The sequence below is a fragment of the Mustela lutreola genome, chromosome 9, assembly GCF_030435805.1.
Source record: "Mustela lutreola isolate mMusLut2 chromosome 9, mMusLut2.pri, whole genome shotgun sequence".
Classification (NCBI taxonomy): Eukaryota; Metazoa; Chordata; class Mammalia; order Carnivora; family Mustelidae; genus Mustela; species Mustela lutreola.
The window spans coordinates 119370233-119395675 of record NC_081298.1 but is presented as its reverse complement, the minus strand read 5'-3'; the positions used below and the strand labels follow the sequence as shown (position 1 = coordinate 119395675).

General features: G+C 42.1%; 1 protein-coding gene across 5 annotated transcripts in view; it reads left to right on the top strand.

The window, feature by feature from the left end:
- The first annotated feature begins 5481 nt into the window (after window positions 1-5481).
- FEZ2 (fasciculation and elongation protein zeta 2) overlaps window positions 5482-25443 on the top strand; it is a 42628-nt gene continuing 22666 nt past the window's right edge. For all 5 annotated transcript variants that reach the window (XR_009357393.1, XR_009357394.1, XM_059188644.1 and 2 more), the window contains exons 1-5: window positions 5482-5783; window positions 9871-9979; window positions 16283-16399; window positions 18264-18405; window positions 19484-19752. Coding sequence is in view for 3 of the 5 variants with exons in the window: in XM_059188644.1 (XP_059044627.1) it covers window positions 5530-5783; window positions 9871-9979; window positions 16283-16399; window positions 18264-18405; window positions 19484-19752 (891 nt within the window). In the remaining 2 variants the exon portion in view is untranslated. The remainder of the gene's footprint in view (window positions 5784-9870; window positions 9980-16282; window positions 16400-18263; window positions 18406-19483; window positions 19753-25443) is intronic.

The window sequence follows — 25443 nt, the reverse complement described above, 5'->3', positions numbered from 1 at the left end:
GTTGCTCTGTATCCCCTCCTCCTAGGCTGAGGTGGTCTCCTGGTAAGGCTCCTCAACCCTGCTCACATTTTTTGGTGGGATCCTCTCAAGATGACTTGAGTCTAGCTTCCTTCTGGCATGCCCCTTGGTGCCCAGGGTAAAATCATAACCCTTGCCCAACAAACCATGGGCTGTCCCCTCTGTTCCCTTCTCTCTTGGCTCTGGCATCACAGGAAGTTCCTCCATTCTCCTCCCTTCAGAGTTCTCTAGGTAAGAGGAAGCCCTAGTTCTTATAAGGGTTCACATATACCCCTGAGCTCCAGGTGGCATACCTCAGGCTCTCCTAAGAACTTGCTCATGGTACCCCACCCTGGGCCCATGGGGTTCTGGGGTCTAAGTCCTGCATCTCAGTAACCATCTTGCTGGATGGAAAGACACTGGTCACCTTTCATACAAGCTCTGGCTACTCTCTGGTTCTTGGCTCTAAACCAAGTTCCCCAGCCCCTGTCCATCTGGCTGGCAGCTCTGTGTCTCCATGATGCTAAGCCATCGTTATAATTTCTAGTCTCTTCTCCTGTAATAGTTAATAGGGTACAGTGAAAGTTCTGGTTTTGTTCTTAATTAGTGAGTCACCCATTTAACATCTTGTTACTGTTATTTCTAGGAAAGATTAATACCCAAGGGTGACAAAGAAGCCAGAAAAAGGAACAGAATCGTGTCACCCCTGAGCTCAAGTAAGGTGCCCTGTGGGAACTCCCAGAAACCACTGATAGGTGACTCTGGGAGATACGATAGCTTGTGAGGACTGCCATAATAAAATACCATAGACCAGGTGACTTCAAACAAGAGAACTTTATTTTCTCACAGTTCTGGAGGCTGGAAGTCAACGATCAAAGGGTCAGCAGGGTCGGTTTCTTTTGAGGCCTCTCTCCTTGGCTTGCAGATAGTTGCCCTCTTTGCTGTGTCTTCACATGGTCTTTTTGATGTGTGGACAAGCCCCAGGGATCTCCTTCTCTTCTTATAAGGATAGCATCAGATTGGATTAGGGCTGCATTCTAATGGCCTCGTTTTAACTTAATCACCTCTTAAACACCTTAACTCTAAATATAATCAGATTCTGAGGTACTGGGAGTTAGGACACCAACCTAGGAATGTTGAGGGAAGCCTATTCAATCCATAACAGGAGGAGAGGGCTGAGTCTGGAGTTTTCTGGCCCCTTATTGCAACCCTGAGGTGCTGGGCCACCCCCAGCACACCCTCACCCAGTGACCTTTGGTATGGCAGTGCCTGGAGTCCTGTAGGCAGACCAGAGGAGATGACCAAGCTCCTGACTAGGCACCGAGGCTAATTCAGTCCACTGGAACTCTCAGTCTTCCAAAGGGCAAATCAGTCCTTCAGAGTCAACGATTATTTTCTACAACACTTAATTAAAATAACATTTCTTGCTTTAAAAAATAACAAGGAATTCCCCAGACAACTAGACTTAACCATCTAATATCAGATTAGAAACAATTCACTTACTTCTGTGTCTATCCTAGTCAAGTAGAACACTGAGTAATTATGTGTGTGTTTGCTTAAATTATGCAAACAATTATCCTAATAGGCCACATTGTTTTGTTTTTGCAGATCCAAACTTTATCTGACTTAAGTGGTTTATTTATTAGATCCACTGCTTTTTAAAAAATTTTTCTTGTTTTTAATTCCAGTATAGTTAACATACAGTGTTGTATCAATTTCAGATGTACATTGTAGCACTTCAACAATTCTATACATTACTCAATGTTCATCATGTTAAGTGCCCTCTTTGATTGCTTATTTTACCCGTCCCTCCATCCACTTCCCCACTGATAACCATCAGTTTTTTCTCTGTAATTAAGAGTCTGCTTCTTGGTTTGCTTCTCTAAAACTTTGTTCGTTTGTTTTCTACATTGCACATATGAGTGAAATCTTATGGTATTTGTCTTTCTCTGTTGGATCTATTTCACTTAGCTTTATTCTCTCTAGTTCTATCCATGTTGTTGCAAATGGTAAGATTTCATTCTTTTTTTTTTTTTTTTATCATGGAATAGTATTCCATGTATATATTATTCCATTGTATATATACCACATATTCTTTATCCATTCATCTATCAGTGGACACCTGGGCTGCTTCCATACTTTGCTTATTTGCTTTCATACTTCTCCTCCTACTGTAATAATACTGCAATAAACATAGGGGTGCATATATCCTTTTGAATTAGTGTGTTTGTATTTTGGGGGTAAATACCCAGTAGTGTGATTACTGGATCCTAGGTTATTTCTATTTTCAATTTTTTGAGGAACCTCCACACTATTTTCCACAGGGGCTGTACCCATTTGCATTCCCACCAACAGTGCAAAAGGGTTCCTTTTTTCTCTACATCCTTGCCAACACTTGTAGTTTCTTGTGTTTTTGATTTTAGCTTTTTTAACAGGTACAAGGTGATACTAGATCCATAACATTTTGATGTGGCTATTTTGATACAGCAATATTGAAGAAGCTCTTTTGATGACAAGATATTTTGACCACTCTTAAAAAAACAAAGAAAGAGGGGTGCCTGGGTGGCTCAGTGGGTTAAAGCCTCTACGTTAGGCTCAGGTCATGATCCCAGGGTCCTGGGATCGAGCCCCGCATTGGGCTCTCTGCTCAGCCTGGAGCCTGCTTCCTCCTCTCTGCCTGCCTCTCTGCCTACTTGTGATCTCGCTCTGTCAAATAAATAGATAAAATCCTAAAAGAGAAGAATTAAAAAAATAAATAAAAATTTTAAAAAACAAAGAAAATCCTGTTAACTTACAGCTTTCAAGATTATAATACTATGTGTAGAACAGGCATCCCCACTCTTAGTCTCACCCATCACAACCCCACTGACAAAAAATTTTCCTTCTTCAAAGATAGCAAATGAATAAAATTTTAAAGATTTTATTTATTTATTTATTTGAGAGAGAGAGAGAAAGAGAGAAAAGAGGGAGAGAAAGTACACAAGCATACAAACAGGGGGAGGGGCTCTTTTTTTTTTTTTTTTAAGATTTTACTTATTTATAGCAAAAGAAATTTTAACATCTCTGGTAACAAAACCTTGGAGGGGGAAAAATAAAAAAGAAGGACCCGAGAAAATACAATTCCAAAGGAGTAGAGCACTCCAATTTTAATGTTCATTCTTATAACACCCTCATCTTTGCAAATTTTGGGGGGACTCTGGTTGATTTTGTGGAACATTTCTGGATGCTCTGTTTCCCTTGTCCTAATACTCTTGAGACTATGGAAAATTGGGGACCAATACCTTTATAAGAAATTTATATTAATAAGTATACCAGAAAATAGAATGTAATACACATGAGCAACATTAAATGTGTAACATATGATCCAGGAATCACACAAAAAGTAAAATCATTTCCAGAACCAGTTTATTTCCTCTAAATGTGACCCAAGCCACCTGGTTTCTCTTTGAAAACTCCTCTGAATTGTCCGCATTTATTCCTTTCGATTGACTGGTGGTGCCTCTTGATGCTACCTGGGTCTCCTGAACGCACCTTGCCAGTCTTCCCTGGTGTCACCTTCTGTCAGTGTGTCACTGTGCTCAATAGAGCTTTCTTACTTTTATTTTTTCATTCATTTTCCTCCCAATTCAATATGAAGTGCACTTTGTGTTCCTGAAGGTTGGTACCTTTTCCTCTTTTCTTCACCTTTTTTCCCATGTAGGCCAGAGAGATTTTTCATCTCCACTGAATTTCTTCTCCTCAGAATCAGTTCCTCTGACTTAAGTCTTCAAATTAACAGTCTATTTTGTTAACCTTGGATTGCTTTGAAGTGAAGTTGATCGACGTGATTGTAGTATAAAATCCAGTTTCTTTTTTTTTAAGACTTTTAAAAAATAATTTATTTATTTGACAGACAGAGATCACAAATAGTTAGAGAGGCAGGCAGAGAGAGAGGGGGAAGCAGGCTCCCTGCTGAGCAGAAAGCCCAGGACACTGGGATCATGACCTGAGCCTAAAGCAGAGGCTTAACCCACTGAGCCACCCAGGCATCCCTAAAATCCAGTCTCAATCAAATGGTAAAGTGGAAGGGATGATCAAGTTAGCAATTGTTCAATAATTACCATGGAGAAGGTATGAGCTAATTTTAAATGTCTGATTTGGATCCACTTTTAAGGAGGTCAGATTAACGTTAAACAAGGCACATCTGTATAGGGTGGTTCTAACAAGTGATTTAATAATGACACACCTGTTTTAGAAAAAATATAAATAATATAAATAAATATACATAGGATAAAAATGAGCGTTTTAACAAATTTAACACAGTAAGTATACTGTGGCATTAAGTACATTCATGTGCAACTATCACCACCATACAACTCCAGAATTTTTTACCATCCCAAAAGGCACTCTGTACCCATGAAAAACTAAGTTCTCATTTCCCCCTCTCCAGCCCCTGGCAACTCCATTATACTTACTGTTTCTATGATTTTGACTACTTCATACAAGTGGAATTATTCCACATGGGTCTTTTTGTCTCTGGCTTCACTTAGCATAAGGCCTACAAGGTTCATCCCCTGTTTGTTGATTTGCATCTCACTTGGGAGCTTCCCACGTGTATCTGAAATCAGCCTCTTAAGGAGGAAGGCAGGGAAAGACCTAAGAAAGACGAGGCCACTCCAACTTGGTAGATGGCAATTTTAATAAGCAAAGGGAGCTTACATACATATAGGAGGCTTGCCTTTGGTGACAGCAAGACAACAGATCCCCACACCCACCTGCCAAATCTTGTTTACTAAGAGGCCTTTAACTGGGTTCATTCATGGTACACCCGGAGGGTGTTCTCAAAGTATCATCAGAAGGCTACTTCCTTGGAGCAGCGTCTGGGAGCAGGAAAGGCAAGTGGAACCCCCATTCCAAGGAGAGGGGAGGTGGAGGGGAGATTTCCAGTGCCTGGTCCAGCTCACGGGTCAACTGGCAGTTACACCTTTTCTGTTACCTTCCCCAACACTGTACCAAGTGTTTTGCAAGTATTAATTTACATAATCACTCATCTTTGTATGTTCCCCAGGGTCTAGAAAGTGCTTTGCATGTTTTAGATATAAAATATTTGTGGAATGAATTTCGGTAGGACTTCAGCATTTCCAGGTGGCTCTGCTTGCTCTTCTGGTTGGAAATTTACAAAAGGAGTCCGTTTCTCCCAGGGCCATAATCTGACACTAGGTTGCAAGTTTAAAGAAACCCTTATATTTAAGTCACATTTAGGCCAGTTTCCCACGAAGGGAAGCCATTCCTGAGTGACAGAGACTATAGGAAGTGACTCAAGGTAATTAAAGTTTTTCTTTCGTTCTACTGAGATCGCAGTCACCTGGGGGAAGAAAACTCCGGAAAAGGGAAGACCCGCAGGCAGGGCGGTCCGGACAGATCCACGTGGTAGACGGACAGAGGAGGCGGGGCCCGAGGCTAGGCGAAGCCCGCGGCGGGGCGGGGCCTGTGGGGCCTGCGGGGCGGGGCCCTGGCAGGGCGGGGCGGGGCGCGCCACTGCGCCGGGCGGCGATGGCGGCGGACGGGGACTGGCAGGATTTCTATGAGTTCCAGGAACCGGCCCGGAGCCTCCAGGACCAGGAGAACTGTAACGCGAGCCCCGAGGCCGGCGCAGGGCCGGGCGGGGGAGGCGACGGCTTCCCGGCGCTGGCCTGCAGCTTGGAGGAGAAGCTGAGTCTGTGTTTCCGCCCCTCGGGTCCGGGCGCCGAGCCCCCGAGGGCGGCCGTGCGGCCCATCACCGAGTGCAGCCTCCTGCAGGGGGACGAGTGAGTGCGGGCCCGGCCGGGAGCGGGCGGGAGCCTCCCCTGCCCCTCGCGCTGCCCTCGTCCTGTCCTCTGGCCCTAAGTCTGCAGCCTCGGGGGGACTCCGGCCACAGGCTCCTCCCCGCGCCCTCCTTCCGCCTCGCGAGTCCCCGCCCCCTCTGCTCCCCCGCCGCGCTCCCTGGGGCTGGGGGGCGGGGGGGTTCGGCCTTCCGGCGCTCTGCAATTTAAATCCCCTGCTCCCCAGCCCTCTCCGCTCCCTTACCCTCTGCCGCTGCGCTCCTCCTGCTCCCTAGAAACCGACCCAGGTTGGGTTCAGAGGGGAACCTCCTTCCACCGAGCAGGTAGTTAGAAATTGCACCTCCTCGGGCACATGTGTAGCCGCTCATTCATTCAGCTAGCGTTTATTTAAGCGCTGAGCGCCAGAGGCTGCTTCGCGCTGGGAATACCAAGGTGGCTGAACATACCCCTCCCACGTAAGGCACCACTTAGGTTGGGGGGCTGGATTTGTAAACAGTATGTATGGGTGTGACAAATGCTCTCCTGGACTTATGCGAAATATAGGATATAAAAGGGGTGTGTGTGGGAGAGCCAGGAAAGGCTTCACAGGGAAAGAAATGTGCAAACTGGATCCTGATGGAAGAGTGGGAGTTTGCCTGGCAGATGAAGAAAAGTCTAGGTTTGCACCTCGCGATATAGCACGTGCAAAGGTACCAACGCTGAAGCAGTATTTATGCCACAGGAGTTTATTGGCTCTATCGGAGAGCCCAGGTGGAGTGCAAATCCCGACAGAGGCAAAAAAAAAAAAAAAAACAAAAAAAAACCAATAATAAAAAGAAAGAAAGAAAGAAAAAGGCTGTAGTTATTAATAGCACGGATCTCCTAATCTGGTGGGACAACACGTGCAAGAACAGGTAATTAGTACAGAATTATCTAAGTGCAGTGTTAGGACATTCTTAAGGAAATGCACCAACTGGGTAAGGGAGAGGCAGAGTTCCTTGGGGGGGGGGGGAGGTGTACTTCATTTGGCTATCTGGAACCCCAGTTACAGTTTGGCTAAATAAGGGTTCTAATTCTGTACCTCAGTGTCACCCCCAAAAGATAGTAAAAGGAATGGTGAGAGTGAGGATGCTGAGTATGTGGTATGGGTCTCTGGGGAAACCCAGAAGAGGAGGCGAGGGAGCTAGGAGTGGAATGAACACTGTGGACATGGGTGGGGGATGGGTTTTTAGAGCCCCTAAGGAATTCAGAGATTAGAGGTTAGGGAAGATTCTTGAGAGATAGAGAGGGATCCACAGGCATAGAAAGGGGCTTTCAGCCTGATGGCCTCCTTTCGTCTGTGTATAAGGTAGGAAGCTTGACCAGAGGAATTCTGGAGTGAGGGCCTGTAAACATGGCTTAGCAGTGGTTGGCACTCAGCTGTGTTGGGGACCATGTCGTCTTTTTGGCACCTGTCTGCAGTGTTCTGCCCAGTGTGGAGGGAGGAGCTTATGATTGGATTTTGTATATGGATGTATGCAGCCAATAGCAAAAGATGACCTTTTTGAAAGTCTATTCCTAGAGAAGATAGTTTTATATATACATATGTAGATTTATATACTCTGAATCATTGGGACTCAGGACATACTCTGGATTAAAAAATGATAGTTCTGATGCGTTTAGCTTTGGCAAGAGTAACTTCTCAGAACAGATTAGTGGTTTGTACATAAATGTTAAGGTTCCCTATTTTTCTTCACCTGTACTGTCTAGAAAGTAGTTTATGTTAGTCTTTGCTTAAATCCTAGGTTGATGTAAAACTTAAACAAAATATTTTGTTACTCTTGATAATGGTTTTTAGTAGATGATATGTTGGTAGTAATGCCCGATTCTTAATTTGGGAATGCATAACACATTTCTTTCTCTCTTTTCAGAGGCTGGGTCTGGTCACCGCTCACTGTCCCTTTTCTGTTGCATACATCTCTCCGTGGCTTGATAGAGTCTATCCCTGCCCCTCTCAGAGAGAGTTGAGAATTCTTTCACTCAGATTTGCATTGGCTTAGGACACTTTATATTACTTCTCTAAGCCATATCTTTAGTTTTGGTTAAATATGGATTGCACTTATCTGCTATGGTTTTACCTCAGGGTATCCCATAGAATTCAATGTCACAGGACTTTGACCTCCTTGGAAAAGAGCTTTCTTGCTGGTTGTTTATGACTGCTTGTAATATTTTATGATAAAGATAAAGGCAATTCATGTCTTGACGGGAGAATTCTAGAAATCTTTCTCTTAGGTCAGCCCTGTGTCCTTCCAACTACAATTGTTCTAACCTTGGTGGAGATGGAGGACTGTTAATTGTCCTTCACTTTCTTGGGAGATCAAATGTACCCACAGTCTCTCCTACTGGGTGAAGTATTCTGCTCCACTTGTCTTCTTCTTCCAGCCTCATTCAAGAAGAAACTAACAAGCAGTCCCCCAAACCATGGACTGTGTTCACCTACTAGAATATCCTACTCGAGTTCCTAACTAAGGTTAGGTATATAGTCAGTTATCCGGTATCTGAAAGTCTTTTACTCAGGAAGGTGTGGGTCAGAAATGTAGCAAGTGTAGCTGATTTTAAACAATCTGGAGTTGTTGCCTCCAGTTGGAGTATTTTGGCATTGGAGAAGGTTGTGTTTCTAACAGAGAGGAGAATGGGAATGAACTATGCATATGGGAGATGTGCTGGGTAAATGAGCCAGTTTCCTAGAGCTTTTTGGGTTCACAGTTTCATTGAGGCTAATGTGCATTCCAAAGCCAAGCATCATTTCGGGATTTTATGTTTTTGGCAGTTATGGTCCCATTGCTTCTTCCCTTTAGCACCAAATCCCAAATTCATTAAATCAAGTATATTGCTTCTTTATTTTTAAGCTTGCATTCTTATTTTTATGCCTCCAGTGGTCTTGTTTTCGTCTCTCAGTGGCTTGCATGTTTGGAAAAAAAGACAAACCCACTCAGTTATTTAATGGCATATTCATGATTAGATATCTGCCATATACTTTAGGTATTTTTTCTTACGACATCTGTGTATCTCTGCCCATTAAATAGATTATATGTAGTCTTTAACGTACCCCAATTTAATTTCATCTCATTTATATCTCTGAAGTCATGTTTTATTATGCTGTTATTACTTTGGTACTAAATCTGAATTTTGGTCATGAAGTTGGAATTTGCTGTCCTTATCCAGTGTGACTTAGGATGTCCCTCAAAACAACTCATTTGAAATAATGCTTAAGAGTAATAGAGCTGGAAGGGATCTCTGTTACTCAGGCCTCTCATTTTAGAGAAGGGTGGCTCTTACTCAGAGAGGTTAAGGAACATGACCAAAGACTTCACTATTTGAAGAAGAAAGGAAATAGAGTCCGTGTTTCCTGAATTTTAGTCAAGCACCCTTTCAGTTTACTCTTTTGCTCCCCCAAAATGCTGTTTGGCAATAAGGAAGGGTGATTGCATTGGCTATAACCTTTGTGCATTTTACTGTGAACTCCCTTTTCTCTCATCCTTCATTTTATCTGTCATAGTCCTTAGCCTATTATTTTACAAAATAGATGTTAAACCCCAGTTTCACATTGAGACTGAATCCTTTCTCCAGGAAGAATAACACATTTTTGGTTAGAGAAGATTATTCACCATATGAAACGATCAATAAGCAAGTGTGAAACCCTGTGTCTGTACTACCCGCGTGGCTCAGGACACATTACAGAAGCTCCCTGTATGTCAGTCTCCTCCTCTGTGAAATGGGGATAATAATGGTTCTTCATAGTATTGTTTTTGAGGATTAAATGAGTAATCTGTGTAAATTGTTTAGGAGGATACCTGGCAGCTAGTATTGTGGAAACGTGACCTGTTAACTTTGAGAGAGTTTTCACACCACTGAATCTTCCTTAGCACTTCTTGTCAGCCCAGGGATCCTTTAGGGGGCTCTTTGTTGGGGTTTTTCTGGAAAACTGGAGGCCTTGCATTGTTTTGCTTTGACATTTTTTTGTTCTTTCTATCACTATGGGTTTGGTATTTGTTTAACAAAAGACATGTGGAGGGTGTTAACTTCCATTGATTGTAGTTTTCTTCTTTTTAAGGATTTGGAATGCCCTGACAGATAATTACGGAAATGTAATGCCGGTAGACTGGAAGTCCTCCCATACCAGGACCCTGCATTTGCTTACACTGAACCTCTCAGAAAAAGGGGTAAGTTAGGAATTGAGCGAATAGTTTCTGAATAACTGATTCTGATAATAGAACTAAAAAATAGCCTTGCTATTGAACAGATCAGTGGGTTGCCAGTTATTTCCAAGTGTATAGCCATTGGCGTGGCCTTCTGTTGCCAACTTGGCTCCACCACTGTCAGCCTTTGCTAGCACTTTGCTCCAGTTCTTCCCAAGCATACACTCTCTTTTGTATGTTTTGCCAAATCTTTGTCACCTGGGAATGAACAACAAAGATCAGCGGGTTTTTTTGTTTTTGTTTTTTTTCTGAGCTTAACTAGCACAATTTTGGTGTGCTGGGAAAACTGGATAATATACTGAGGGTACTGGGAAAGCAACATTGAGTTAGCTTTCTGATGAATTTAAGGACTCGCTGGACATGACACATTTTCTGAAGACTGTGTGCTCCTGTGAGTATTCGATAACCTTTAAAAGACCTTAGAGCTCTTGGCTACCTGTTTGAGCCTGCTGGGGACTCCTCGGGGTTGTAAAGTGAAGGTGCCTTGGGTAACAAGTGTGAGCACAGGTGATGGGACAGCTGGGGCCTGGGGTGGAAAAGGGAAGGTCATTGTTTTAGGTGGAAAAGCACAGTGTTCGGTTTATCTAAAGGTGATGAGAAACAGCCAAGTTATATATAAGTTTCAGGGGCTGTTTAAGTTCCTTATCATATAACAATGTAAACTCATGCCAGACCTTTTGGCATGCTCTATGTTTCATTAAGTGTATTTGTGTAATTGAGAGTATAATGCATTGGGGCTGTCAGTACCTTAAATAGTATTGTTAATGTTTTATGAAAATGACTTTCTCAATTATATGACTCAGGACAGCCTGCTGCCTATTATTTTTTAGTAAAATGTGGAGTTCTGCCTGTGTTTCCCAGTATTCTAGTAGAGAGAGAAATCTTGCTGTATGTTCCAGTAACCCCACTAAGCTATTCTGCTGACTGACCTGGCATACATTTTGTGAAAAGGAATAACAGCATTCCTTATGCTCTGTCTTCTCTTTGGACCCTACCTATCATTTTGGGCTTGGTTCAAGTTTCCTTTCCCCTCTGAAGCTTCCTATTACTGTTTTAGCCTTTGCTGATCTCATGGAATTATACAATTTTAGAGTTGGAAGCGACTTTAAAGGACACTTAATCCAGCCTCTCACTTGGGGGGAATCCCCATCTACGGCCTCTCTGACAGATGGCCCTTTAGCCATGGCCTCAATCCCTGTGTGGAAGGGAAATGCAGCTCTCTCTGTGGGAACTGGTTACACTGGTGGGGGTGTGAAAATCTTCAAGGACTTATCTGTCCCACAGAATTTAGCCCCGTTGTCTCCTGGGTTCTGGTCCCCACAGCACTTTGTCCATGTCTCAGACCATTACTTTGTTTTCTTATTAATCCTGTGTTTTAGGGTCTGTCATTGTGATTATGATTTGCTGCTAGCAAATCTTTTTAGTCTTTTTAGTAAGTACCACTGTTCCTGGCACATAGTGAGTACTAAGACAAGTGTTGAGTGAACAAAGGAATAATCTTGTCAATGAGACCATAAGGTTAGTGAATATGACGGAAAGTTCTTTTTTAAAAAATAGGTATTTTCTGTATTATTTAACATAGTACTAAATCCATGATAGCCAATCAATGAGTATTTTTTTTGGAAATACTTAAAAATAGCATAGAAGAGATAGAAGTGCATTAGCAGAATGAATGGGACACTATAATATGGTTTCATTGAATAAAATGTATGTCTTGTATTGTTCTTAAATCACATCTTGGGAAGTTGCTCCCTTTTTCTGCCTTCTGATTGTTATTTTCCTCTAAGAAATTTTTTTTTAGTAACTACATTTTTTATTAAAGATTTTATTTATTTATTTGAGAGAGAGAGAGAAGAGCATGAGCAGGGAGCCCAATGCGGGACTCCAGGATCATGATCTGAGCTGTAGGCAGTTGCTTAACCAGCTGAGCCACCCAGGCGCCCCAGATGTTATTTTCAATGCCAGAGTAATGGTATAGCCAAGGGTGGTGATTTGTAATGACTTGGGAATTTATTACTAGTAACTGATTTTTTTTTTTAAAGATTTTATTTATTTATTTGACAGAGAGAGATCACAAGTGGGCAGAGAGGCAGGTAGAGAGAGAGATGAGGAAGCAGGCTCCCTGCTGAGCAGAGAGCCCGATGTGGGACTCGATCCCAGGACCCTGAGATCATGACCTGAGCCAAAGGCAGCAGCTTAACCCACTGAGCCACCTAGGCACCCAGTACTAGTAACTGATCTTAATTATAAAAGCCTTATCTGAAAAACTCAGCAGATTAAAGTGGACAAGTGATCATCCATCTGTCATCTGCCCACCGGGACACAACTACCAGGTGATGAATAAGAACTGAAATTAGAACTCTGTTTTTCAGGAAGGAGTAGCACACATTCGGTTCCTGGAGAACAAGGAGCTATGTAAGAAGGACCTTCACATTCTGTTAGATAGCATATTATTACATTTTTTTATTAGTTTATTTAGCATTGCCTACTGTATGCTCTATTCTTTCCATACTGAATTGTGTTGAATTTACCTTTGGAAGCATCCTTTAGATTATTCCATTTTTAAATAGGATCTGTAGGAAATTTCTTCCTTTTCTTTCTTTCTCTTTCTTTCAGATTTTATTTGTTTATTTGATGGAGAGATAGCACAGGTAGGCAGAGAGGCAGGCAGAGTGGGAGGGAGAAGCAGGCACCCTGCCCAGCAGGGAGTCTGACTCTAGGCTCTATCCCAGGACCCTGGGATCATGACCTGAGCCAAAGGCAGCTGCTTAACCAACTGAGCCACCCAGGTGTCCCTGGAGATTTTTTTCTGGATGAAGGGAGAGGACCTTTCTTTTGCATTAGGATGAGAAAAACATTCAGGAAAACCACCATTTGCCACTTTTCAACTTTTAATTTTTTTTCCGTTGAGGTTCAAGATGGCATACTTTTAAATTTGATGAGTCTTTCTGTAGTATATTCCAGATTCTTACATGGGCACATTTTTTCCATTTGAAGCAGCTTCAGTTTCGTACAGGGCAATAGAACCACCAGCTCTGTGTCTAACCTGGCACAGGAAGGAGTGATGGGAATGTTTGGCAAAGAGAAGACACACTGATGCCGAAATGGGAGAGTGAATAATGATACCCATGACAGCCAAGGTTAGTTTTCAAAGCCGAAAGGGATTCCAGCCCTTAACATATGCCATCTCTGTGGGGAATGGACTTGGCTCAGTCCCTGGAAAGATGATCTGGGGTCATTATTTCTCTTGTTATGGAAATTTATTCTAATGGTTTACTGGTATCAGTCTTGTGTTTTGGCAATAGCTATAAAAACTATTCTAAATCCAGTGCCATTTTTGAATATGCTTATATGGGAAAAGGCTTCTAAATAATATTGCCTTAGGAACATCTCATGTGCTGTCTCCTTCCTCCTACTGTGAGCGTTTTTTTTTTAAGGACAGAGACTTTGTTTTATGCACCTTTTTATCTTCAAGAGCAGAGGCAGGAAGAAGATAATATCTTCCTTAGGAGTCATTTTTAAATGAAAACTTGGATTTGTCTGTAAAAGGAAGAATAAATCTATGGTCTTCCAATTATAATGAAGATTGATTGTGGGAAGTGTTGAAATTTAAGGATCCATGAAGATAATTGCTAGGTCTACTCCCCATCTTCCATACACCCTTGTAACTAGATTGTGGCACTTTTCATCCCCACTTCTATAATCTTGAAGCCAAACATCCTCTCTCACCAAGAGCCTAAGCTCTTGCTCTTTCACATTCCTTATTAAAAGTTGATAGCTGGGGACGCCTGGGTGGCTCAGTTGGTTAAGCAGCTGCCTTCGGCTCAGGTCATGATCCCAGCGTCCTGGGATCGAGTCCCACATCGGGCTCCTTGCTCCGCAGGGAGCCTGCTTCTCCCTCTGCCTCTGCCTTCCACTCTGTCTGTCTGTGCTCGCTCTCACTCTCTCTCTCTCTGACAAATAAATAAATAAAATATTTAAAAAAAAAAAAAAAGTTGATAGCTGGAAAAGAAAAAAAAAGATAACTGCATTGGTTTAAAAGTACTAGACCTAGTATAGACCTTATCGTGAAGAAGCAGCCTCTGCCCTCCTTACCCCTTCCTTGCTTTCTGCTTACCAGAGGCAGCCACTTTTAGCTTCTTGAACTGTTTCTGCTGACAGGGAACATGCTTTCATCATTTTACTTGATTTTTTTTTTTTTTTTCAACTTTAGACTTTATCCATGTACTTTCTACTCATCGGTGAGGGTTTAGGTCTCTCTCAGTCCTCCCACTGTCCCTCAACACCATAACCCTCATGGAAACTTTCCCTTCCCTTGTCTTCGCAATATAATTATATAAAAATAATTGGTTAAATTAATCTTCATCATTTATATTGACTATATAAATATTCACAGTTGACCCATTTCCGTACATCATGAGTGACTTTCCTCTTGTAATTTGTTTTTTTTCTTAGGGTAATAATCATTGTCTTTTTGTGGTTCATTTAAGCTATCATTACCTCATAAATTCAGCCTCAACAGAGTCATAAAACTTGTTTTAGTACGTGATGTGCATCGGAGAACCTGTTAATGTCTCTGCCTCTCTTTCTCTTATCCTTTTCTCGATGCTCCATGCAGTACCAGTTGTCATCTGAGCTCTTTACTCTCCAGGTGAACTTCACAGCCATCATTCTAGAACTTTTATTCCACCATCATTACAAGAATTCCCACATTTCATTCTTGGATTACGTCCCAGGTCTGCTTCCTTTCTGGTTTTCCTTCTGGTTTGAATGGAGCTTATTCTGCAGTAGCTTTCTGAGAAAGGGTGAATGAGGTAGAATACTTTGAGATCTTGAATGCCTGAAAATGTGTTTATTCTGAGCTCCCAACTAATTGTTACTTTAGCTGAAGATAGGATTCTAGGCTGAAATTTACTGAAACATGGAAATAACATTGATTTTTTTCTTCACCTCGTTTGTTGCTGTTGAGAGTTTAAAAGACATTTTGATTCTTGATCCTTTTCATGTGATGGGTTTTTTCCTCTCTGGAAGCTTTTAGATTCTTCTTTTTCTCACAATGTTCTGAAAGTTCAGAATGATACGCTGAAGACCATGTCCAGGCCTTTCCTAGTCTATGGCGCAGTGAAGACACACAGGCCCAAGGAGGTCTGGCTTCACTGAGTTACAACGTGGACTTGCATTATGTGGTAGGACAAGCCTCAGAACCCTGATGTGGCTCCTTTCCCAGACTGACATTCTGAAAGGCAGCACCTGTCCATTTTTACCTACTGCATTTTCCAGATAAGGCTTTACAATTAGGACTAGTACTTAATTTATGGTCATGATTTTTGGTGTGGGCAGCTTAAGGGACACCGGCTCGGTAGGCATGGTGTGATAACCCAGGGCGGGCAACGGTAAGCAGTAGTAGCACCCCTGGGCATGAAGAGGTAAGGAAAGGAGAAGTTACCAGAACCCACAGAGAATAGCTGTAGGGGGACAGGTCTGCTTGACAGGCTCTGCTGCTTTTTGGCAGTCTGGCCAGGAGGGGGGCAGCGGAACGAAGGTCCAGCTCTCATCTTGCCACCCTCCAGTCTGCTGCTAGTGTCTGCCGCTGGTTTTTAACCCACTGGAAGCCAGAAGTCCAGGCCATCCTTTGATTTAGTCCATAAAGTTCAGCGCCCTGATGCCCAGAGCAGGGTGGAAAATGGCAGTGAGGCAAATGGGAACCCCCAGCACGATTGCACTGAAAGATTCTCTTGGAACCTACAGAGATTTTATTTTTGGAAGAAGAGCGGTTCCTCTGTACGGCAAAGTTCGACTCTTGTGGACAATGCCAGGGAACCAATTCCCAATCTTTTATTCTGAATGTTAGAAGTTAGTTTGGCAGTAATTAACTTTATGTCATCTGTGGAATTTTAAGATACACCAGTCTTACTATTAGATTGTGAACTAAATCACATTTGCTGCTAAACCCGCCTATTACCTCCCTCCCCCGTCTCCTGTAATTCCCCACGACTTCCTAACAAACGCTATAAGTGACCCTCTTCCCCAGGGAGAAGCAGCTAAGCCTGTGTCCGTATTGGGGACGCATGCGGCACCTCAGCAATTCCATGTTTATTTTCCATTCCCCCCGTTGGTGTCTGAGAGGAGTAAAGGACTTCAGTGCTGCCTGGCACGGAGCGGTCATAATCATTTCTCCCTTTCCAGGGAAGACTTCTTTACCCAGACACTGCGAATTTGTTGTGATCAGAATGGCCTGCTTTTAACAGTGGGTTATTTTGCTTTCAGATAAGTGACAGTTTGCTCTTTGATGCATCAGATGACGAGGAGCTGAGGGAACAGCTGGATATGCATTCGATCATCGTCTCCTGCGTTAATGAAGAGCCGCTCTTCACTGCAGAGCAGGTAGAGACGAGACCTTCGTCCAGGAGGGAAAAAGGAAACCTCAAGCTGAAAAACAGTTTCTTCCTGGGGCAGTAAGGGCTGGGTTGTTGGGATTTACTTATTTTTCCTGCATTTTCTGTGTAGGTAAGCTCATCAGTTACGTCCTCCATGGAGAGGAAGAAGAAGGTATATGTAATGTGAAGCAGATGGGATCATGTTAGTTGGGAAGATTTTTCAGTACAAGCACTTTCCCAGCGCGGGCCTGGTTGAAACAGTGCAGCAAGTTACCGAGGGAGGGTTAGTGCTTCACCTGAAATCAGAAAAAATACTGTGAATTGTGTGCTTTTTCAAGAGTTAACAAGACATGGCAACCTATACCGTATCTGTGTGGACACTACCTACTTTCTCTAAAGGCCGGTGTAAAAATCATCAGCACTTATTAGTACATATTGTGCTCCCAGAAAGAAGTGAGCGTGATTCCTGTGGAATGCTCTGATAACGTCAGCCCTGTATTCATTTAAACCACTTGCGTCGGCTTTCTCAGTGTCCGAATACTCTTCCCACTTGGGTTGGGTTGTCAAACTCCTGAAGTAACGCGCGCCAACCCTGCTCTCACTGCGAACCCTCCCAGAGTAAAGCTTTCGGCTGGAAACGTGAGGTCACTGAAGAGATAGGCTGTGGCCAGGTTGGGAGGAGTCCATTAAACGTGCGCCATTTTGATGCTCCGTCGTCATATTTGTGGCTGGATTATTTCAGGCCTGGAAAGAGTGCGGTGCTTAAAATGCCAGATAATGGGGTGGAGGGCTGTGGGAGGTGGAGCGTAATATCCCCGGGAAATAACACGACCCTGAGGGTTCATTGTCTCCTCGGTAATCTCCCTGAATGCCATAAGCCTTCCTGCTCCCAAGACTTAGCCAAGCAGACTCTGCCCTCTTCTCCAGGGTTTCATTGTGCTCTTTTACAATGCCCGTTTGAGAAAATCTTCTTACTAATTAACATAATCCCCACCTCCTTCAGATTTACTCTTCTTTTTCTCAGTACAAGCATTACCTCTTAAGCCTGCTGATTCATCCTGCATTTTTTTCTAATAGTTTTTTTTTTTAAACTCTTAGATCTATTTTTTCTTAACTGTTGAGTAGTTTTTCTGATTCTAAGTTCCCACTGACTAATGTATCCTTTGGAACTTTTAAATGTGGAGCAGGACAAGATAACTATTGTAAGATTCGAGCAGTGTTGCCCACGACAGTAGATTATCGTTGAAAGACAGATATTTCTGAAATTTTCCTGCTTCTGTGCAGCTCTTTTTCTCTTTTAGCTTCTATATTTCGGTTAATTTTGAGTATCTCTTAATCTTCCAATGAGTTAATACATGAAAATATTTTTCTGCTGTTAATGGAAAAATTTGCTGCTGTGGAGGTTATTTTTTGCTTTATATAACAATTTTTTTGCTTTCTTTTTTTAATTTTATGTCAATTTGATGAAATCCTTTAAACTGAGCACAGGCATGTGGCATATGGTATATTTTCTGTCATTTGCTTTCTTTTGACTATAATCTGGCTCTAGCACATCTGAAGTAAATTATACGTGTGTTTTTGTGCCATTTCTAAGACATTGCAAGATCTGATAGGGCTTACTGTATCATGAGGGACATTAAATCATACTCTTTAATTTTGTGCTTAGCATATTGTAAATTTTTTTTTTTTTATTAACCACTCACTCTTAAAATCAAAATTTTGTTTATTCAGAATACCAGCTCCTCCTGCACACTGTTGGTTAGTGGAGAATTAGTGCATTTCTGCTCTGGTTGCTTCAAGTGAGCACCGTGTGCAGATAGGTTGTTTAGCTGAGTGTCTCTGAGTAACAGCGGTATGTATATTTTTGGAAGGTTATTGAAGAAATTGAAGAAATGATGCAGGAATCTCCGGACCCAGAAGATGATGAAACGCCCACCCAGTCAGATCGGCTGTCCATGCTGTCCCAGGAAATCCAGACTCTTCAGAGATCCAGCACAAGCAGTTACGAAGAGAGTAAGACACCCTCCTTAAGTCCATGCTCTTCATACTTCCTGTGTGTCTCCATCTCCAGGAAGCTCAGACTCGTACAGGCTATTGTACACACCCTTCTTCAGCCCTCCAGCAAAGTGCTCGGGCGGGCGTATTTTTATCAGTGCTCAGGGACTTTGTCATGTTCACCTTTGAATCCTGTACTAGCCGGATTGGGCTGCTGTAACAAAGTCCTGTATGCCCCGGTCTTAAACAACAGGAATTTATTGTCTCAGAGGTCTGGAGGCTGGAAGTTCAAGATCAAGGTGTCAGCAGGTTTGGTTTCTTCTGGGGCCTTTCTCCTCAGCTTATAGGTGGCTGTCTTCTCCCCGTCCTCATGCGGCCTTCCCTCTCTGTGTGTGTCTGTCCTTGGCTGGTCATTTTGTAAGACAGCACTCATACTGGATTAGGGCCCAGCCTAACAACCTGATTTTTACTTACGTTTTTAAAGAACCTCCATCCCCAAATACAAGCACTTCCTGACGTAGTGGGGGTGAGTGTTTCAGTGATGTCCTAGCCTCGCTCACATGAGCCTCACTCACATGCTGAGGAAAAACCGAAAGGGGGTTTCAGGGACTAGTCTTTTCTTTCATCTTCCCAGTCTTCAAAAAAATTCACACATCGGGGCACATGTGATCCAGTATGTACTTGGTTTAATTTTTTTCAGTTCAACTCCTGTCTTCTGAAGTGTGCTAGAACCCTGCTAAACTGCGTGCAGTTTCTTGTCAGCAGGTAGTTTCTGTACTCGCCTTCGGCTTTTGTGTGTGTGCTTTTCCTTGTACGAGCTTTTTTCCATCTCGACTGGAGTGCCGCTCCTGGGACGGCCGAGTTAGTTAGGCAAGTAAAGAATGTTGTTACTTCTCAGCCTTTTGAGAAGTAAGTTTGCCCACCTACCTCTGCTCAGTCCTGCCCCCACCAGAAGCTTTAGGATGACCAGAAGATCTCCCACAGTTTAATTGTTTAGAATATGATCCTCGCTCTTTTGGCCTAAAACACCCCATCGTGCCGCTCTCTTGAAAGGCTTTTTGTCTTAGTACCTGCCGTGCTCTGCTTTTGGTCACAGGAGTAAAGAGGCTCTCAGTATCTGAATTAAATGAACTACTGGAAGAAATTGAGACGGCCATCAAGGAATTCTCCGAAGAGCTGGTGCAGCAGTTGGCCCTGCGAGACGAACTGGAGTTTGAAAAGGAAGTGAAGAACAGCTTTATTTCCGCTCTCATTGAAGTGCAGAACAAACAGAAGGAGCACAAAGAAACAGCCAAGAAGAAAAAGAAACTCAAGAATGGCGGCTCCCAGAATGGGAAGAATGAGAGAAGTCATATGCCCGGCACAGTAAGTGGTGTTCAGTGAGAGTCCCCCTGCGCTGGGAGCTGCTCCCGTGGTGGCCCCAGAGCTCCCGGGCTGGTCACAGGCGGACAGGGCCTGTGTGTGCTGGAGAGCACCGATGGGGCTCTGGGCAGGGAGACCCGGTGCTCAGCTCTTGCAGGAAGGTGTTTTCTTGGGCAGCACGTAACGGTTATATGGGTAACTCGGCACAGAGAGGTTTAGGAGGGAAGTCCGTGCAGGGAACGGGGTAGGGGGAAGTAAGGAAGGAGGCGATCTTCAAGGCGGCCGCTTTAATACCGCCAGGTGTTACTAGTGGTTACTCAGGTTTGGCTGGTGGGCTCACACGAGGTATTTCCTTGTTTTTGCTTCTCTTGTATGACTGGTATAATAAAAAGTGAAAAGGGGTGCATTTAAAGGTAGCTGAAGTGTGCTGAGCCTCAATCGCAGACTGATTTGTCATCAACTTCCTCCCTATTTACAAGTGAAGCTGGAACGTGGCGGCATTAGAGGCAGTGATGTGATATCGGCCATTTGCCCAGTATTTGGCAGATTAGGACATTTCTGAAAGAAAAGTTTAGAATATGTGAATCTTTGACTCTTTATATGAAATTTCTAGTTTTCTATCTTTTCACTTTGCTTAAGTGGTCCTATTTTGTGTGATTAAACTCCATCATAAACATTAACTAATTACATGAGATGCATTTCTTTCGTGATTTTAGAGCGTTTTTATTTTTCTTTGATCAGTTGAGCCCTGTATTGCCACCTTCATTTTGTTTGTCTATGAAGAAATGTTGATTTTATTTTTTTGGAGTATAATTGTTGGGCAAAGGGATCCATTTTTCTAAAAGGAGTGCCCCTTTTTCATTCATAATTTAGATAACATGGTAATACAAATGACCACAAACTAGACATTATGGTTTGTAATAATGTAAGTTCTGTTTTTGATTTAGTTTCAATTTATTTGTTCTAAGGAATACTTATCAGAGAAATGGTTCTCATTAACCAGACTCTGCTGGAACCCAGGGGAGAGAATGATGTCCTAGGTTGCTGGATCACCAATGAGCAGTTGATGCAAATGAAAAGAATCTCCCCATTTAGCCTATTCATTGTCTGCTTTTAGCCTGGGAGTAAATGGACCTTTCCTTAGTGTAATGTCCATTTGTTTGCTGAGAGGACATAGCTCATAAACGGACTTGGAAAAAGTTCTCAGATATGTGGTACAAAATATTTTTGAGAAATGGCAGTATGGATTGCAGAGGTGTTCATTAGTTGCTTCTAGGGACTACTCTGGAAGAGCGAAAAAAAAATAAAAACAACCCCAAACCCAAAAAACCCCAAACCCAAACATTTGTTTGAATATACAATTCTAGAAGTTTGCTTTAAATTTCCAGAGCAAAACTTCTATGTCTTATTTTTTGTTTTTTAAATTGTCCTGTTATTCAAGTGTGATTAAGCGAAATGCCTAGTTGAAAAGTTGTAGCATTGTTGGTAATTTCTGTCTGCTGTTAAGAATTACACGTAAACCTTCCATTTATTAGTGTTAACACTTGGCTGGGGGAAATAAATTTATCCTGAGAGGTGTTTAAAGACTTCTTTTTGTAACTCCCGTATAAAAAGTGTTTGAGTTGGTTCATGGTGTAATTGTACATGGCATTTATATTGAGAAATGGATTTTGCAAGGCAACATTTAGATCTCACTCAAACTTTTATGAGTCTTGAAATAGAGTTGTAGTAATAGTCAATTTTTTTCACAGTATTTGGACCTGTTAAGGTGCTTTAATCAGGTTTCTTTTTTAAACCTTTAATCAGGTTTCTTTTTTAAAAAAATTATTTCTTTTTTCTAAAGATTTTATTTATTTATTTGACAGAGATCACAAGTAGGCAGAGAGGCAGGCAGAGAGAGAGGAGGAAGCAGGCTCCCTGTTAAGCAGAGAGCCCGATGTGGGACTAGGTCCCAGGACCCTGGCTGGGATCATGATCTGAGCTGAAGGCAGAGGCCTAACCCACTGAGCCACCCAGGTACCATTTAATCAGGTTTCTTTCTTTCTTTCTTTCTTTCTTTTTTTAAGATTTTATTTATTTATTTGACAGAGATCACAAGTAGGCAGAGAGTCAGGCAGAGAGAGAAGAGGAAACAGGCTCCCTGCTGAGCAGAGAGCCGATGCAGGGCTCAATCCCAGGACCCTGAGATCATGACCTGAGCCGAAGGCAGCAGCTTAATCCACTGAGCCACCCAGGCACCCCTAATCAGGTTTCTAATGGCATTGCTAACCTTGCAGTACTGGTTCCCTCTATAAGCTGGAAAAAGACCATCCCATCTGTGACAGAAGGAGCCTGAAATCTGTGATTCTGACAAGAGGGGTAGGAGGCTCAAAAGAACCCTAAAAGGAAACCGCCAATTGGATAAACAGATTGCGGAAGATGTTACCTTGTTAGACATTTTATGTAACATGCAGCTTGGGCAAGGCCTCTCTCTCTGAGTTAGCTATCAGCAGTGATACAAATGTCTAAAAATTGGTGACCTTCCTAGAGCTATCATGCATTACCTGTTTTCTAATAACATTGGTCACTTTTTTCTTTTTCCCTTAGATATTTTTGTTTTATTAGCAGGATTTGGTTTTCTTTCCTTAAGCATGGAATAGCTTCCTTCTGTTTTTTCTTAAACATGTTTCATTGAAACAAAACATTCATTTGTAGTTGGTTTAAGGCTTTATCCATATTTGCTAGCTCTTCTCTTTGGTCCAAAACACTGTAAAGAAATACCTGGATGGGAATAGAGCAGAGTTAAACTCGTTAGGTGTTAATTTTGGAGATATTTTGTTTCAAACATTTTTCTGTAGTGAAAAAAGAATTGGGGCATTAGGGATGCTATTTAGAGCATTAGACAGTGTTGAGGCCATGGGAATACTATTAAATATTAAAGTATTGAGTTTCTTATACAAGTGAGATGTTATCCTGCTGTGTTTTATTTTTACAGTCTGCTGCGTGTTGGATAGGGTAAAGCAGCATACATTCACTCAGCAGGTGCTTGCTGAATGCCTTCCTTGTGCTGGGCACTGCTGAAGATCCAGCGGCCAATAAAACAGAAAAGGCCTGTGGCCTCTTGGAGTTTATATTCTTTTATTATTATTATTATTATTATTATTTTTAAATATTTTATTTATTTATTTGAGAGAGAGACAGTGAGAGAGAGCATGAGCGAGGAGAAGGTCAGAGAGAGAAGCAGACTCCCCATGGAGCTGGGAGCCCGATGCGGGACTCGATCCCAGGAATCCAGGATCATGACCTGAGCCGAAGGCAGTCGTCCAACCAACTGAGCCACCCAGGCGTCCCTGGAGTTTATATTCTAATAAGGGGCACAGGCAATGGACAGAGAAAGAATGAGTAGGCAATGTAATTTCTGATAGTAATAAATGCCACCAAGAAATAACATGCTGCGTAAGGCAGTTGATAACAATGCTTTTGGGGATCTGTTTCTGTTACAGCAGTCACCATGTCACTGCTCCTTCTTATGAGCAACGTAGGCTGTCCTTTCTTTTTCTAGTTCTCTGTGTGGAGGGGAGGTCAGAGGAGTAGATACTCTCTTTGGGAAATGAGACTCAAGAGAGCAGAAAACTTTCTATCTCTTTTTTCTGTTGTTCAGCATCAGGAGAAAGAGAGCAGTAGGAGTGGAGTTGGGAATGGTTGATGGGTACTGTCTATTAATCACTATGGTGACTTGCATGCATTTTTTTTTTTTTTTTTTTTTTGGAACTGACCATGTTGTTTTGGTGTTTTATTTATTTATTTAAAAGATTTTATTTATTTATTTGAGAGAGAGACAGTGAGAGAGAGCATGAGCAAGGAGAAAGTCAGAGGAAGAAGCAGACTCCCCGTGGAGCTGGGGAGCCCGATGCGGGACTCGATCCCGGGACTCCGGGATCATGACCTGAGCCGAAGGCAGTCGTCCAACCAACTGAGCCACCCAGGCGTCCTGTTTTGGTGTTTTATATATGCTCCTCCCTTTTCTGGAGTGGCCCTCTGTTCCTGTTTTTCCCAGTCCAGTTTGGAGATTTTTTTTCTTTTTAACTTGACCTTCACAATCCTGGACAAGCACTGTCTTCCTTTCTTAGAACCTTCCTTGATGACTCGTCATCCAATGCAGAATTGACTACTCTCTCCTTCTTTGGGGGTTAGTATTATACCTCTTGACTATTTCTGTTGGCACTGTCATACTATATTGTAGTTTTTTGTTTTCGCATCTGTTTGACATGGATCACTAACGATGGGAAATGTTGCTTTATCTTAATATCCTTAGGTATAACATTCGGTACTAACAAATTTCTGCTAATAAGTGTATGAAAGAGATAAACTTGTAAATCTGTATTTCTATTTAGGGTCTTTCTGTCAGGTGCCAAGCCCTCAGAGGCTGAAGAACCTGTTGATGAAGAATTTTAGGTTAAGACCTATATTTGAGGTCTGCTCCTGCTGCTGGGTACATCTCCCTTTGAGATTTGAATTTTTTGGAGGGTTAAATGAAATAATGTATGGAAGAGTAGCATACATCCTAAGTAAATGCTAGTTACCATATATCCAACTGCCTACTAGTTATTTGTCTCTGAAATTGATCAAACTAAAGTTATCATTTTCCTAGAGTTGAATTTATTTCTTATGTATTTTTCTTTTGGTTAGTTGAAAAGTCTATTCATTCACTGAAATCAGTGGAATTTCTAAGTCAAAGGATATTTAGTTTCTGGAGGGATTTAAACAACCATCTTTTTATATAGTTCTACCCAAATGATACCCAATAATAGCATAAGTGAGCGGCCATTTCCCACACCTCCAGCCAACAATGGGTATTGTTAGCCTTCTGATATATACTGATCTGAAAGGCAAACAGTGGTTTGATCTGTTGCCTTCTGTATTCTTTTGTGAGTTGCCTATTAAGTCACGTTTGAGATGTTTTCTGTATTTATTTAGGAGGGTACATATACTTCTGATCTCATAGTATCATGCTCTGTTGTTATCATTGGATTAAATCTTACCTGGGAAGCTCATTCACATTGTTTCATTGTTCAGCATCTCAGCTAATTTTTGGTTTTTTGCACATCACTTAATGCCTGTTTGTTGAATTGAAACTTCGCTATAAAGGAGATAGAATCCCAAAGGATTTGGATTTGTCCTATTTGAATTGTTGTTCTATCAAGGATTTTTTGTTGTTGTTGTTGTTGCCAGTCTAATGTTTATGTTGTATAGATTCACAGACCATTGGATTTCAGTGGCAGTTCACATGAGTATAAGAACAAGTCAAAGTATACCACTTATGTTTTAATTTAGCAGTGGTTGGCACCTAGAAATATCTGAAGTTGTAAAGACGTGAGTGTTTACTTTCCTGACATCATACATCAGTGTATGGATGAAATGGACATACTTCCTCCTTTAGGATCCTTAAAATAATGTTTTCAAATTAAAAGTTACATGTAAGATTGTGTTTTCTAAGTCCAGAGTTGAGAAGGTAGGAATCCGTAGTATCTTTTCTGTTTGCCACAATCACTGAGCTTTCAAGAGAGAGTTCTCATGTTTGGACTTAGCAAAAATGAATAGTTGCTTCAATCTAACCTGAAGAAGTTTATTTTGAAAACTCTGTTGTGAAAAAAAAAAAAATTGCCCTGTTGCTTTGGGGGGGGGCTAGGGCGGTAACTGCTTAAAGATGGGGAC